This window comes from Gorilla gorilla, chromosome 13 (genome assembly GCF_029281585.2).
Source record: "Gorilla gorilla gorilla isolate KB3781 chromosome 13, NHGRI_mGorGor1-v2.1_pri, whole genome shotgun sequence".
In the NCBI taxonomy this organism is placed as follows: domain Eukaryota; kingdom Metazoa; phylum Chordata; class Mammalia; order Primates; family Hominidae; genus Gorilla; species Gorilla gorilla.
Genome location: NC_073237.2, coordinates 127,850,769 through 127,865,914, shown reverse-complemented (window position 1 = coordinate 127,865,914; position 15,146 = coordinate 127,850,769). Strand labels below are relative to the sequence as shown.

Sequence of the window (15,146 nt, the reverse complement as noted above, 5' to 3'; positions counted from 1 at the left end):
CGCTTGAATGTGGGAGACAGAGGTTGTAGTGAGCCTAGATCATGCCACTGCACTCCAGCCTAGGCAACAGAGCGAGACTCCGTCCAAAAAAAAAAAAGGTGATGGGGCTATTCAGAAGAGGCTGATTTCCTGCACGCTGAGGAACGGGCACGGTGGCTAACAACCAAGAGCACGATAGGCCAGCACACACTGAGAGGCGGGTGAAAAGAAAAGGCAAGGTCGTGAAGGAAAGAAGCCTAGGGCTTTGGGTAGAGTGACTGAATTCCTGACCTGTGGGAGCTGGGAGTCCAACATCTGGGAGGCACCCAGGCCAGCAGCCTGGCTGAGCTGGCCCTCGTAGACCAGGGCTTGGTTCCCGCTCATGGGCTGGTAGGGTGAGCCAGACTGCGGCTTCACCATCTCCAAGGGCTGCATGCCTGGGAACGCCGAGTATGGAGGCTTCAAGGCTGTGCCCCCAGAGAGGATCATGGTGCTGGGCGGTGACAGGCTGGGGTGCATGTACACCTGAGATCTGCAAAAGCCAGAGAGATGGTCGGGATCAGGTGGATGAGTCCAGCTGCGGATCTGGTCCCACCCTTCAGAGATCCCCGGAGAGCTTGCTAAACCACAGATCCCCGGCCCCACCCCCAGAGCGCGACTCAGAGGGTCCAGGATGGGGCCTGAGAACAAGCTCCTAGATGGCGCTGATGCTGCTGGATTAAACAAGTGAAGACATCCAGGCTGTACGAGGCACAGGACATCAGCCACAATGACTGGCAGCCACGCTGACGGAGAAGCCCGCGGTGTGGAGGAGACAGGGAGTCAAGGGGAGAGGAGGAGGAAGGAGCAAGGAAAGGAGGCAAGATGACATGGAAAAGCAAAACAAGGCCCACCACATATCAGCTCGCCCCAGGCCTCTCCTAGAGCACAGTGAACAACGGACTGAAGAGTGATTCAGAGCAAACTCCCACCCCTCCCCGCCCCACTGGCCCCAAAGCAGAGAAGCACCAAACAGCTGCAGGACGAAGGCTGCAGACAGGGCCAAGGCCCTGGCTGTGAGCTGCCAGCTCCGCAAGCTGGTACATGAGCTCACCTGAAGGGCTGCAAGGAGCTGAAGATCTCCTGGGACTGGGACACAGGAAGCCCACCCCTCAGTCCAAGCTGAGCTTGTGCCTGCAGAGATGTGTGAAGGGAGATCGGGATCTGCTGGGCAGCGGCGGCCTGTGAACGGGAAAACGGGGTGGGGGAGGTAACCGCAAGGCCCATCCAGGTGGTTCTTCCTCTCCCACCTCCCCTGCCCCTCTCCACATGGCTGCTGGAACACTGCCCAAAATTCGAATGCCAGCATGTCATTCCTGGGCTTCCCTTGCTATTGGGATAAAGCCTATAATGAAAAACTGGTAGCAACCCCAAACCACAGCATATCCCTACCCTGGAATTCTACACAGCAACAAAAATGGATCCTAGCACATACGTCAACAGAGGTGAGTTCCAAAAACATAACGCTGAATTTAACAATGCACAAAAAGAAAGATACATGCAGTCTGACCCAGTTATGCAAGAACCAAAATCTTGGTAACCAAACAATACAGCAGTTAAGAACATGTTTTTAAAAAGAGGTCAGCAGGGGCCACATCCTCCATCAGCAAGCCTGCACTTGGCGCAGATTCTGCCTGGAAGTCCACTGTCGTGGCTGTGCAGGCACATGGGTCTGAGGGGCGGCTAGACCATCCCAAAGGCCCAGCACCAGCATTAGAGGGGAGACTTCCAAAAATCACCCCTTGGCAGCACAGAAAGTATGCCAGTCCTGCATAAATAACCAACGCCTGCTCATTTCTAAGACTACCTCTTTCTAATGCATCCATGCCTGGGAGTTTAGGCCTTTCTTCTCTTCATCAGAAGGATACCTGATCACCAAAGAAAATTCCATTTTAGCTAATTCCCCGGCTAGGACACAGGAGGGAGAACTTTGAGAAAGGAAAACTAAGCAGAGTCTGGAGCAGCCAACTCCACTCCTCTTCCCTGTCTCGTTTATTCGCTTAACAAATGCCTCCTGGCTGCCATGGCGGGCCAGGTGCTGGTCACCACATGTGAGGGGGATGGAAAACCGGACAGACAATGAGAAATAGATGAGCAAGCCAATTCCGCCCTGCACTGGCTCCTCCCCACCACCCCCAGCCAGGCCACCTGGCTTGCTGCTGTCACCTGTTGGTAACTCTGCTGCTGAGGTATCGTTTGAGGAACCAGCCGGGGCTGACTTGCAAACACATGGCCATCCAGGTACAGGGGCGGAAGGTGGCTGCCTGGAAACAGAGTGGCAAAAGGGACGTAGAAGAGGATCAAGCCTCACTACTTCTCAATGTCCCTGAGGGAAACAGTCTACAGGTCTGCTCTACCCAGGGGACTCAGTGGGGACGAGGGCGTGTGTACAGAGGCTGCTAGGTTTCCTGTGTGCCTGAAGCACACGCCTGCTCACAACACGACTGGCACGCACCTCAGGGAATGTAGGGAGGGTGCAGCATCAGACCTAGGAGGAGGGAGGAGGCAGGTGGGCTCCGGCCTACCCTTCCCACCTCCCGCTCACCAACTACCCCAGACACTCAAAGGGGCATTCTACTTTAACCAGGGCTGCCTTGGTCTCTCAGTCACTGTCCTCTTCATCTCCCTGCTATTGAGTCCACAGTGGAGGGTCAGAAGGATCTATTGGAATTACATCACTGAGACTGGCAGCTGGGCCCTCAAAACCCCCACGCTTTCCCTTGGGGACATTGACACACGATAAGGATGGCAGCAATCAGGACAAAAACAGCTGCCAGTGACTGAGGGCTCTGTTGATACAAAGCCCTTTCCAGGTAAGACCTGGCTTCACGGATGTGGCCACCCCACGGAGCAATGTCATCAACCCCGTTTCATGTAAGAGAGGAGAGGACACTGTGGCTCGGCAAGAGCTGCTCACCAGCCGAGGCGGCACAGCTCCAGCACATGACCCAGGTCTGACTCAAAGTCAAGCCTTTGCTCGCTCCCGTCACCAGTAGGCAGGAGTGCCTCGCTGTTACCCCCTAGTTCTGTTTCCCAGCGTGGGGAAGCAGGACATGCACATTACCTGCAGCACATGGGAGCTACGACCACTGGGCCTAAAAACAAGTTGCTACTTCTACATGCTACTTAAGACAAGGCCAGGAGGTGACATTCGGGGCTGTTAATCTATTTTTCTTGATAATAAATGGAGAAGGACCCCAAGGCCTTGCTCAGGGGATGAGATACCTGGCATAGAAGCAGAAGGTGCTACAGAGGCCACAGGCATGGGTGGCATGGACACTCCACCGAAGGAGCTGTAGTTGACCCCGCTGGAGGCACCCACAGAGGATGGAGGCTGGATGCCTGAGCCCGCGCCGCCTGGAGAGCTCTGCTCCGGCAAACTGGGGGAGTTTTCCCAAGCCTTGCGCGCAGACTCCATCTTCAGAAGCAAGGGGAGGGGGAGGGATGAAAATTACTATCACGCTGGCAGTGGACAGAGCCAATCTAAGCTTTAGGGGTTCGGGGACTCCTTCCTTCTGCCTCTTTGTAAGCTAAGGTACTGGGTGGGCCCTCACCCAGCTCAGGGCTGGTGTTACCTTCAGAGTAAGGTCGGCAGTGGGGAAGGACATTGGGGAGAGACCGATGGCCCTCTGGATGTGATGGTCCCGCCGCAGGATGGGGATACTCTGTGTTAACCCTGCCTGGAGAGGAGGAAAAGGAAACCATGGAACACAAACAGGTGCAGAGATGGCTTTGCCCAAACCCATCCATGGCTCTCCTGAACACACTCAAGGCTCGTCCAAATGTATCTATGACTTGCCCAAACCCATCCATGGCTTTTCCCAAAAGCACCTACAGCTCCGCGTCTATGAATTGTCCAAATGCATCTTCAGTATTGGCCACATGTACCCAAGACCACCCAGATGAAACTGATGGCAGCCAGGACCACGACTGATCTCCTGGAGATGGCTGCCTCCATCAGTTTCCTCCACACAAGTCTGCAGAGAGCCACCCCCATATCCACACTCCATAGTGCCCTCCAGACAGGGAGAGCCATGTCCCGGCAGTATAAATATGGACTGGCAGCCCGCACGCAAACATCTGGTTCAGAAGGCACCTGCCACCTGGCCTGGAGATGCCCTGGGCCAGACAGGGAAGGCTGTGCCCCTCAGCAAACTGTGAAAAAGAGGGCTCTGGTAACAGAGGCTGGAAATGCAACAGTGCCCCCCGCTTCCTGCAGATCCCCGGTGTCCATCTGCACGTGACAGAGACCGCAGACTCTCAGAGTAAAGAACCTCATAGAGACCAGCACTTCCACAACATTGTTTTCATTCAACACCTATGAATATTGTACAGCACTCACATTCCTTGGAATCCTCTGGGAAACACTGCCCAAATGATACTCGTTCATTCAGCATATGCACTAGCACCCACCCCTGCAGGCAGTGAGGACAGAGCAGTGAACCAGATGTCACTGCGACAGCCTCGGCCGCAGCCCCGAGTGGCCACAACAGATGCAACTGCCAGCTCCTGAGCCCATGATAGAGCGCCAGCAGGTCTTCTGGATCACAACAGTTAGATTGCAGGCGGCAGGGACCCTTGGATGGTGAGATGGGGCCTCCTGAGGAGGGCTCTCCTACTCAATCTGTGCCCCTTACCCCTGGCCACAGAAAAGGCAGCCTGAGTCTGGGCTCTCACCTGGTACAGAGGAGACAATGGAACCAAAGAGAGCCAAATAAACCAGACCTTAGGAACTGTGTGATCCCCACTGGAAGGTCACAAAACCTGGGCAGGAACATTTAAGCACCTTTTAAGGACGTGGCGCTGCTAGCAACTGAGTCACGTGCCAGCCCAGGTCAGCCTGAAATACATGTGCTGTCTCCTTCACCCAGGGCCTGCCAGCCCCAAGCAGTGAGTGGAGCCAGAAGTGGAAGTGTGGACTTACATTACTGGCCAAGGCATCCTGAAGTTTAACAACTGGACTCCCAGCAGGACCAGAGGCAGAACCAGGTGGCAAGCTGAAATCGGAGTCCTGAAAAAATAAAAAAAGGCGACACAGCCCACTGAGATCCTCCTGGCCCTACATTCCCCAGAGGCGTACGTTAACGTGATGCAGTTTCCGCGACTCAAAAACTCCACTGAGCAGCATTCACTGGAGCCACATATGAGCGAGATGGCCAGATTTTCCCCACGGCACAGGAGACAGGACACCAGCCTCACTTCTTTCTCCCTGTCCCTTGGGTGGCCTGACAGAAACAGGGAAGATCACTGGCCTGTCTGGTGTCAGTGAAGCAATCTTTAAAGCAACTCAACAGAGCACTGGCCATGTGCAGGACTCCACACAAACACTCTAGCCACTGGAAGACTGCTTGGCTCCCATCCTTCTATTCTTTCTAGGAGACAATCCCGTCTGAGCCCCCAACCTCTCCAAGTACCAAAATAAAAAGTAAAAAAAGCAAGCAAGAAAACAAATCAAAGCCTCACTTTTGGACTGACTCCAAATTCAATGGGTGGCACAGGCAGCACAGAGTCCACGTGAATCTCCACCCCGTTAACAGGCGGGACGACAGCCCCTTGCAGCCGCTCGGCCCCCTCCGAGCCCTTTCTGTTTTTCAGAGAACGCTCGTTGCCGATGGGTCCTGGTCTGTGCTCCTTGCTCTGTCCAGAGCCTTGTTCTGAATCCTTGATAAAAAAAAAGCAGAGAGGTGGAGACACACAGACTGGAATGACCACACTCTCTAGCTTCTACTGTCCCAGGAATTGAGGAAGATGACGAGACGATGGCCCCTTCCGCCCAGGCCCTGGCCACTGTGACTGGAACGTCCAGGTTACCTTCTGCTCAGACGGCTTTGGAGCCTGCTCCTTGTGGCTGTCGGCCTTGGGTTCCGCCAGGCCGGGCCCGCTCATCTCCTCTGGCTTCAGAGTCCCATATGGGGAGCTGCGCTGCGAGGAGGTCGCAGACGACTCCCGAGACTCGGCACTCAAGTCAACGCCACTATCTCCCTGGCTGCTCTTAAAACCCTGCTGTGCAGAGCACAAAATGGGTTATAGCCTCAAACTCCCAACTCGATTATCCAGAGAGTAAAACTGCATGTGGCACAGAGACTTTTCTACCCCAGCTGCCTGTCCCTTGCCAAGTCTGGTCCTGATCTTGATCCTGCCCTGCTGAGGATGCCTGACAACTTACGTGTGGCCAAACACACCAACCCCGATAGAGCTCGTGACCACAGGATCTTCTGTGGGCCCCAGACCGAGGCTGCCGAACCCATCTCACTTGTGACACAAACCAGACTACGTGGCCGCTGACACCAGTTCAGAGGAGGCCCTGAATCCCTCTTCCCACCCAGCGTTGGGTCCTCCCTTGTTACCCCTTTTCTCTTTCTCCTGCTCATGCACGCTCCATGCACAGGCCAGAAATCAAGATGGAAAACCACTGATGAACTTGGCCCCATGGAAACAACCTAATTCCAAGCTCAGCTGCTGTGGCAGGGGCTTGGGTGGGCTGCAATGCACAGATCCACAGCAAGCTGGCCGTGTGGATGGTGAGCACACACTCACACACTCATCCCAGGGGCACCATGTGGGCAGCGGCCACACTCACCTCCGCAGAGCCAGTCTCAGTGCTGCTGAAGGCAGTGACAGCTTTCCTCCAGGAGTCGTTGGCTGGGGCCTGCACAGGGAGAGCTGCCAGGGGAGGGAGACAGAGTCAGGGCATCAAAGAGCAACCCGTCTAGAGAGTTTATGAGCTCTTGAAGAACAAGCACAGGCACAGCTTGCAGAAATCCAACTCCCCTGCCTCCCCTGCACCTGCCACCCCAGCCCCCTACCCGTGACACCCAGTGAACGGCTCTGATGTGGAAGAGCTGGTCTAACAGCCTTACCCAACTTTCCACATCCTCACCCAACGTGTTTCTCAGCATCTCATGGATTACAGAAGAGAGTGAGCAGGGCAGGGCCCTCACTCCTGCCGATCTGGATTCTCTGTCGTTATTTCCGCTATGCTCATGCTTCTTTTCACTTATACTATTTCTAAAAGTTGGTAGCTTCTCTTTTTTTACATTAAAAAATATATCTTTCTTTTTTTTTTTTTTTTTGAGATGGAGTCTCGCTCTGTCGCCCAGGCTGGAGTGCAGTGGCGCGATCTCCACTCACTGCCAAGCTCTGCCTCCCGGGTTCACGCCATTCTCCTGCCTCAGCCTCCCGAATAGCTGGGACTACAGGTGCCCGCCACCACGCCCGGCTAATTTTTTGTTGTTGTTGTATTTTTAATAGCGACGGCGCTTCACCATGTTAGCCAGGATGGTCTCGATCTCCTGACCTGGTGATCTGCCTACCTCAGCCTCCCAAAGTGGTGGGATTACAGACGTGAGCCACCACGCCTGGCCTTCTTTTTTTTTTTAAACAATAGAGACAGGGTCTCACTCTGTTGCTGGTCTTGAACTCCTGATCTCAAGTGATCTTCACGCCTTGGCCTCCCAAACTGCTGGGATTATAGGTGTGAGCCACCACTCCTGGCCAAAGTTGGTGGCTTCTACAGAGTCTTTGAAAGATCCCAGTGGGTATTACTAAAAATTTTTAAGCTCACAGACCACTTTTTGAGTGGCCATGGATCCGGAGCCCAGAAAAATAGATATGCATGCAAAAGTTGACATGCTAGCAGGGGGTGGGGGCACATATCTGCAATCCCAGCTACTCAGGAGGCTGAGGCAGAAGGATTGCTTGAACCCAGGCGTTCAAGTCCAGCCTGGGCAACATAGTGAGACCCCATCTTTAAAAAAAAAAAAATCCTTTCACATGCTATTTTAATATCCAAGGGCTCTCTGAAGCCATCCCTTGGACACAACCCCTGGTCTGAGAAACCAATGAGCCCCTGCAGAATTCTGGAGTAAAAGATCTGACAAAGGGGATGATGACTCACACCTGAGAGTCACATCTGATTCACACCTGGCAGCTCAACCAATCTGGCACCTGGGCATTTTTGGACATCAATACTATGACACCTGTCACTCAGCCACTACCAAATGTAGTGTTATTGATGTTTTATCAAATGATTGTGCTTCCTTTCCATCAAAGCTGGGCATGTTGAATGTTATTTTGTAGTTTGCAAGAACCAAAGTTTTCACCGAGCACATGAGGACAAGCTATGTGGAAACAGTGAAAGAATCAAGGCCCAGAACTCAGTGTCTCGGGTGCTTGTCCTATGACCCTGGAGTCCCTGAGTCAAGTCCCTTCCCTCTAGAAGCTTCAGCTGCTTTGCCGAAAAATGAGCTGGCACTAGGTGACCTCTCCAAGCTCCCCTCATGGGCCTGAGCTGTGAAATATCGAATGTCCTTGTTTTTATTCATCTATGTATGCTCTGGGCTAACAGCGCAGGGCCCTGCCTCACGTAAGCCTCAAGAAGGACCTATTCTATGAAAATAGTTTTCTATTTTATAAGGAAAAATTCCCAGAAAAATTACATTTGATATAGAATTAAAAAAAAAAAAGTTTTCAGGGCAACAAATTTTCTAAGAAGTAACGTATACCGTCTTCTGGTCTCAGTTTGCCTTTCCAGAAGAGCATTCAGGGAGGGGTTTCCAGAGCCTTCCCCATGTTAAGAAAAGGGTGCACAGCACAGAAGAGAGCTCCTGAACTCTTGTGGCTGGTCTATCTGTCATTTGCTTCTCTTCCATAAGTTAGTGGGAGAAAACGACGACCAACAAAGAAGGCCATTCCCACTACTGTGTGATCTCAGCCCAAGGGGCCATCCTTTTCCAGATCACTGGACTAATGAATGCTCTGCTCTTCTACCAAATTTTAGGCAAGGAAAATTGTGTATCCGTTTGGGGGTTGCTGCAGCAAATCACTCAGACGGCATTCAGCACTAGCTCAGCAGCGGAACACAGCAAACAGGTACTCCATCTGTATTCCATCTATATTCGTAGCTCAAAAGCAGGATCCTCCCCAGAAGCAAACCCAGTGTGTGATGTGACCTTGGGTGCCACAGCTGGGGTCACACCCCCAACTCTCACCCTGGCTGCTGCTCTCCCAGATCTCAGTGCCCAGGCTGCTGCCAGGCACGGTCACGTCACCTTGCTCCAGACATAAGTTGTTCTGCTTTTTTGCAAATCGAGGAGGAATACGGGAGGAAAGGCCTCGACCTTTGACAGGCACCTGAGGGGAAGAAAGGATGCTGTAGTCTAGCCAAAGGCACCAAGACTGACAAATTCTCCCCAGGATAAGTATCCCAGGTACCAAAAATCACACCACCTGAAAATGCTCCAGAGATGTGTGGAACGCTCGTCTCCCAAAACCTCAAGCAGAACTGCGATGCCAAGCAAAGCACCCCCCAAGAAAGACCTGAAAGGCCAACGGACTGTGATCTGTGTGCAGGTCCAGCCCTGACTCCATTTTAGTATAGGGTTCACGATCCACTTGACTTGAGGGAGACAAATCTCATTCCACTCAGGAATGAGGAGTGGGGAGGAAGGAGAAGCTGGGAGGTGACGGAGGTCTGCATCTTGGCTTGGACAAGTTTCCAGTGTTATCACCCTAGAGAAGTCACCCTCTTCAAGACTCAGTTTCTTCCACTGCATAACAGTGATGCCACCACCTATTCCTACATTGATAGAAGGGCCTTGGTAATAGCAGGAACGGGGAGACAATGTGTGCTTGCTAAATACTCCTTTCTTCCTCTCTGCCACCTTGAGCTTGACCGAGAACTCCCTTACCCTCTGGCTCTGGGTTTCCTGGGCATCTGCCAGCCTGCCCTCTAGCCCCATGCCCCCCCACCCTCCGCCCCTCACCCTCCGCCCCTCACCTGCACGGCCTGCTCCTTCTTTCTTCTCTCTTCCTCCAGCAGGCGGCGCTGCTTCTTGGTCAGGACTTCGATGAAGCCTTCGCCCACCATAGAACCCACCTCACTCTCCTCCCCGGGGCTGGACCCGCAATTTTCAATGATGGCACCTGAACCAAGATTTCACGAGAAGGAACAGTCTTTCCACTCACCAGGAGGCAAGAACAACCCAATTCAACAGGCGCCTGAGATCTAGCGTCAGGCTCGACAGAAACCTGGACAGGACTTCCGCACTTTTCTCAGGCCGCCTCTGATCTAACACATTGTTATCCCAAACCAAAGAGGCCCAAGGGCACAATTGAGAGAACAAGCAAAGAGCTTAAACCCCAGCTCTGCTCCTACAGCTGTGTGACCTCGGACACACCACCGAATGTCTCTGGGCCCCAGGCTTCCTCTCTTTAAAGCCCGGAAGCTGCAGGGTGTCATGGGGATTCAACGGGCTGTGAGCAACACTTGGTGGGAATCCTACCTACTCTGCTCACCTCTACAGCCCCAGAACCCAGCCCAGGGCGTGGCCGAGCTGTTCCGAAAGCTAAGGTACTCAGTGCAAGGGCAAACTCGGGAGGCCCGAGGACTGCATGGCCCTTGGTTCTGCCTGAGTTCTTTCCCCTGAAGATATGAGGATGACTTACTTCCATAGTTCAGGTCAAACTGTTTCATGGCCTCTCCCTGTTCACCTGCCCTCGGAGCAGCCAACTTGGCCTCCTTCTCTGACTTTTTACTGGAGGCTTCGGGAAGGTCAGCACTGGCATGGGCTGCCCGCTCCAGGGCATAGGGGGAGTGGCCACTCCCACTGCTGCAGCCACTAAGACCTCCAGGCAAGGCCTCGTCTGGGGATCTGTAAGGGAAAGAGGATCTTGTTAACCAGAGCTGGGGAAGGAGGGAAAACACTGCACGTGCACACAGCCTGCACACAAGCCCGGCACCCTGATCTAGGCCCACTTCCTCTAGCTGACTCCTCGGGTGGGGAGGAGCGGCAGGCTGGCCACAGTGCATCCATGTCCGTGTGCAAACATATGTGTAAGGCTGCCCCCACCGGCTCTGCCTGCTCCTGGGGAAAGTGGCTCCCCAGGGCTCTCCCACATGCTATGTTCAGAGTGTAGGGGGGAGAGAGACAAGGGGAATATGCTCAGAATGGAGACGCCAGCATTTCTGCTCCTCTCCAGGATTGCCCTGCCGGAGGGCCCTTGGGGCAGAAAACTGAGGTGAAGCCAAGGGTCGGCCTCTGGCGCCTGGAAAGCTGGATTAGATGCCACCTGAAAGAGTCGGTGTTCCCTGTGGCTCCTTCTCTGGGAGTTTCTCTGCCTTGAATTCTCAGGAGAGTGGAGGTGTGAAGCCATCTTCCTCAGTATGCTGAGGACAGGGAAGGCCTCAGCAGCCCCTGCACCTCCCTGTCCGAGGCACAAGCCAAGGGCAGTCAGTCAACCCAGACTGTGCAGGGGACCCTCTCCTGGTCCCTGAGCAGAGGTCATCACCCGAATGCCTCTGGCTGTGGAAGAGGTGCTCGCCAGACCATGTGCAGCCTGCTCCCCTCTGCGTTTGCTGGGCTCCTGCCATGCTAAGGTGGCAACCCCACCGTGGGGCCACGTCTCCTCACAGTGGAGAAGCAGAACCACCTAGGAAGAGCCACTTCCATGCAGCCACGAGGCCAGCGATGCCCCCTAGGACGCTGCCTGGCAGCAACTCCGGAGCAGAGGACTCTGGTGGACTGACCGGCACCTGGCACTGTGCACAGGCAACGTTCCTTGCTGCAGCGGCCCCTCGGCGGGGCTCCAGGGACACATGCCTGGACTCTCAGGTCAGGTGCTGGACAGTGGCCTCAAGAGCACCACTGGGGTGGGGGTGGGGGTGGGAGCTCTAGCCACAATAACACCACCACGAGAAGCAGACAGGCAATGTGGGGGCAGGCAATGGAGACGCGCACAGACGGCCTGGGGGCAGGCCCCCAGCCCCAACACACGGCGGCATCGGCATGCATGCGTGAACTCAGTGCTGCTGAGAACAGAACACAACAAAAAGGGCCCAGATGGTGTCTGGTTTTACCTTTTCACTTTCAAAGGCGTCCCATTCTGTTGGCTCTCATAGCGAGGGGAGGTGTCACCACCACCTGGCCTAACGGGCTTCTCCCCAAACCCTCCCGGCTCCAGCTTTCGGCTCTGTCTGTCAACCAGGGGTCTCTGACTGGAGAAGCTCCTCTTGGCCAGCTCCTTCTTCTCACCCAAACTAGCCCCCGACAGGCCACCATCCACCTGGGAGTCGGGCTCGGACCCAGGGCCTTCCCGCCGCTCCCGCCGCTCGCTGAAGTCGCTGCTTTCGGAGGCCGTCTCCCACTCCTCATTGGCGTGATCGGAGGAGTTCTGGTAGGAGAGCTCAGGGGACCTGCGGCCCACAGTGCCACTCTTGTCCCCAGAACACAGTTTGGGCCTGCCTGGCCACTGACCTGCCAGCAGGTGGGGCTCCTCCTCGGGTCCCCACAGGCCCAGGGACTCCCGCTCTTGCCGGAGGCGCCGGAAGCGAGGGGGCTTATCTTGGCGTGGGGGGCGCCTTCTCCTGAAGGGCCGGTTCTCTGCATTTTCAGAATCTGCCACGTGTTCATCTTGGAAGAAGGATCTCTTGTCCTCCGAGCGGCTGTCCTCAAAGCCCCGGCCACCAAATGCGTCAGGGTGTCTGTAGGAATCTGGGACATAGTCTCTGTCTGTAGGTCGCCGGGATCCGCATGTGTCGGAAGGGCCATATTCCTGCCAAGAGCTGCCTGGACTTTTGCTCTGCCAGTGGGGTGACTCTTTGGAGACGAAGGTTCTCCGTCCATACCCGCAATTGCTCAGCCGGGGAGGGAGGGCTCGCCCAAAGGCCCGAGGGCCTCGGCTCTTGGCATCTAGACCGCTATGGTCCTCGGAGCACACCTTGTTGGACCGCCAAGAATCTCTGCAGTCGCCCTTCTTCAAGGTGCTCTCCTCCCTCTCCAGGAGCGAGCCTTCATTCCCGTTCTCGGAGCCCCTCTGCCGGCGGCGCTTGGGAAGTTCTTCATACTCTGAGCCCTCGCTATGGGTCTCACTGGCAACTCTCCGTCGGGGCTTGGCTCTGGGGCAGTCCTCTGGCCGCGCAAACTCTCGCAGGCCCCGGCCACGGCCGCTGCGCTGACTGCTGCAGTAGATGCTGCGGGCCCCCAGGACCCCCCCACCACAGAGGCCGCTCCCATTTCCGCCAGCAGGCCGACCACGAAAAGTGAACTCTCTGAAACCACGGCCCCGGCCCCGGGCCTGCCCTCTGACCCCAAAGGCTTGCTCCTCATCAATAAAGATCCAGTTGTTTCTCTTCGTGGGGGGAACATCGCTGGACTCTCGTGGGGGTCTGGTTTCCCAGGCCTTGTCAGGTTTCTCCTCCTCTTCAAATTTGGTGGCCTCGCGGCCAAAAGTGGCATGGCCAGGGCCTTTGTCCTCCAAAGTGGTGGTGGAGTTGTTGGCCAGAGAGGCATCGTTCCCTTCGTCCTCGTCCTTTTCTGCCGTGGGGCTCTGCTCCTTCTCCTTGGCCAGCCGGGTACTCTCCTCCCCTAGCTCCTGCTTAATCTTCTCGAGCTCCTTCTCCTTGTCTTCCACCTTGAGGGCTTTCAGGACTGGTTTCTTGATGGGTCCTGACCTCCGGGTCCTGCCCGTCTGCTCCGGGTGCTGGCTGCTGGAGCTCCGGGGCTCGGGAGTCCATTCAGGCTCCGAGGACGGCTGTTTGTTGGGGCTCCCGTTCTTGTCCCAGGAGGAGATGTTAAAGGCCGTCCCCTCCCGGGGTGTCTCCCGCTCAACACCATGGGCTGTGTCAGCGGTCTCTGGCTGGTGGCTAACATCCCAACTGCCACACTCTGGCTTTTTCTCATCTGGGACAAAGTCAGGCTCCAATGGGGAACACCTGAGGTTTTGGGTGTGACCCCCAGGAGCACCTGCATCCTGAACATTTTCTTGGGGTGGAAACAAAAGCTCCTGGCCTATTCTTTGAGAAGAGATACAGCTGTCAAAGTCTGCTTGGGCCTTCTTGTCAAAAGCACTCAAGTACTCCTCCCCTCTCTCCTCAAAGAGATCGCGCTGGGCACTTACGCCCCCTGCCCTTCCGAGTGAGGCAGAGAAAGAGCTTTCATTCCTGAAAAGGAACCAGAAAAATCAGTCAATGCGATTGGAGCCTGGTTCCTGGTTTCCATGCTGAACACAGAGCTTAGTTTTAAAAAGAAAAAACAAAAACAAAAACACTTTTTAAAAAGAAAGCTAGAAAAACAAAACAAAAAAAAACAACAACAAAAAACATAAGCATCAACATTTGCTCTATCTTTAAACACGTCTCAGAAATGCCAGGCCATGAATTGGTCGGTGGCCCCTGGAGTCCATGAGAGTGAAGAGTGTCGTGGCCGCAGGCTGGGGGTGGCGTGCCCCCTGGAGACAGAGGAGCCAGGCAATCCTCCGGGTCAAAGAGCAAGAGCAAGCTGGAGCCTGGGAGGCCGTGAAGAGTCTGGGGCTATGGGGGTGGCAGGGCTAACTCTGTTTACTTCCACAGAAATGAGCCAAGACCCATGCTCTGGACCCCACCTGCCTTGTGAAGCCCCCACCCGCCTGCCCTGTGCCCAGGATTTGAGGACCCCGGGACTTCTCCTTCACCTTGCGTCTCACCATCTGAAAAGAGCCTCTCGGACAAAGCATTCAAGCAATCCTCCTCACACTCTCCTTCCCCAGAGGAACCAGGAGTCCCTTCAAGGAGCACATCTCCCGTGGGCAGTGTCTCCTGGGATGGTAGCTCATCCCAGGGCCCTCTCAATTAGGACCTGGAGTCTTCCTTCAGTGGCAAGGCAGCAGGACCAGGCTTCATCTCACCTGACACGCATGTCCATAGCCAAGGTGTCACTCGACTTCGGGTGCGGGAGCGGGTAGCCCTTGCTCTGCAGTGCCATGTAGCCCTCTGGGCTCCACACAGGGGGTGAGTCGATGGGGGTCACTTTTCTTTCTTGGAGTGGGGGCACACAGTTCTGATCCTCAGAACGACAGCCTGTCCCACTGAGGGACTCTTGGGGCATCATGGGCTTCATCAGTCCTGAAGAAGGCAAAGACTGATCTACATCATCTCATTTAGAAAGCCCTGCTCCAATCTCAGGGTCAACCAAAGGCCCAAAGAAGTTAACAGTTACCCTGACTTTCATGTGGATACAGCACCCCACCCACCTACACATCATAGGGCTCTTAGTCTTTCCTGACCTGAGGACCTCTGAAGGCACACACACGTGCACCCTGCCTGGTTCAAAGACCTGTGAAGTCCAAGGAAGGGGGCAAGAAAAGCACATTTG

The 15,146-nt window shown here is 55.0% G+C and overlaps 1 protein-coding gene and 1 non-coding gene across 28 annotated transcripts in view; both read right to left on the bottom strand.

Annotated features, from left to right (window-relative positions):
* The window catches only part of PRRC2B (proline rich coiled-coil 2B), a 126,056-nt gene that overhangs the window by 11,835 nt on the left and 99,075 nt on the right, over positions 1-15,146 (bottom strand). For 15 of the 27 annotated variants that reach the window (XM_019033550.4, XM_063696808.1, XM_019033551.4 and 12 more), the window contains 14 exons: positions 14,680-14,896; positions 11,876-13,957; positions 10,465-10,670; positions 9,797-9,942; positions 9,009-9,150; positions 6,599-6,681; positions 5,830-6,021; positions 5,482-5,679; positions 4,943-5,029; positions 3,594-3,698; positions 3,244-3,436; positions 2,185-2,282; positions 1,073-1,200; positions 271-511 (listed from right to left, as the gene is read on the bottom strand). In XM_019033550.4, the coding sequence (XP_018889095.3) occupies positions 271-511; positions 1,073-1,200; positions 2,185-2,282; positions 3,244-3,436; positions 3,594-3,698; positions 4,943-5,029; positions 5,482-5,679; positions 5,830-6,021; positions 6,599-6,681; positions 9,009-9,150; positions 9,797-9,942; positions 10,465-10,670; positions 11,876-13,957; positions 14,680-14,896 (4,118 nt within the window). Of the gene's footprint in view, positions 1-270; positions 512-1,072; positions 1,201-1,825; positions 1,887-2,184; positions 2,283-3,243; positions 3,437-3,593; positions 3,699-4,942; positions 5,030-5,481; positions 5,680-5,829; positions 6,022-6,598; positions 6,682-9,008; positions 9,151-9,796; positions 9,943-10,464; positions 10,671-11,875; positions 13,958-14,679; positions 14,897-15,146 lie in introns of those variants that run through there. The other 12 variants (XM_055351372.2, XM_055351364.2, XM_055351370.2 and 9 more) reach the window with 3 other exon arrangements.
* Positions 2,617-2,702, bottom strand: LOC115933504 (small nucleolar RNA SNORD62). Its single transcript, XR_004069331.1, has one exon. It is a non-coding gene; the product is annotated as a small nucleolar RNA SNORD62 (small nucleolar RNA).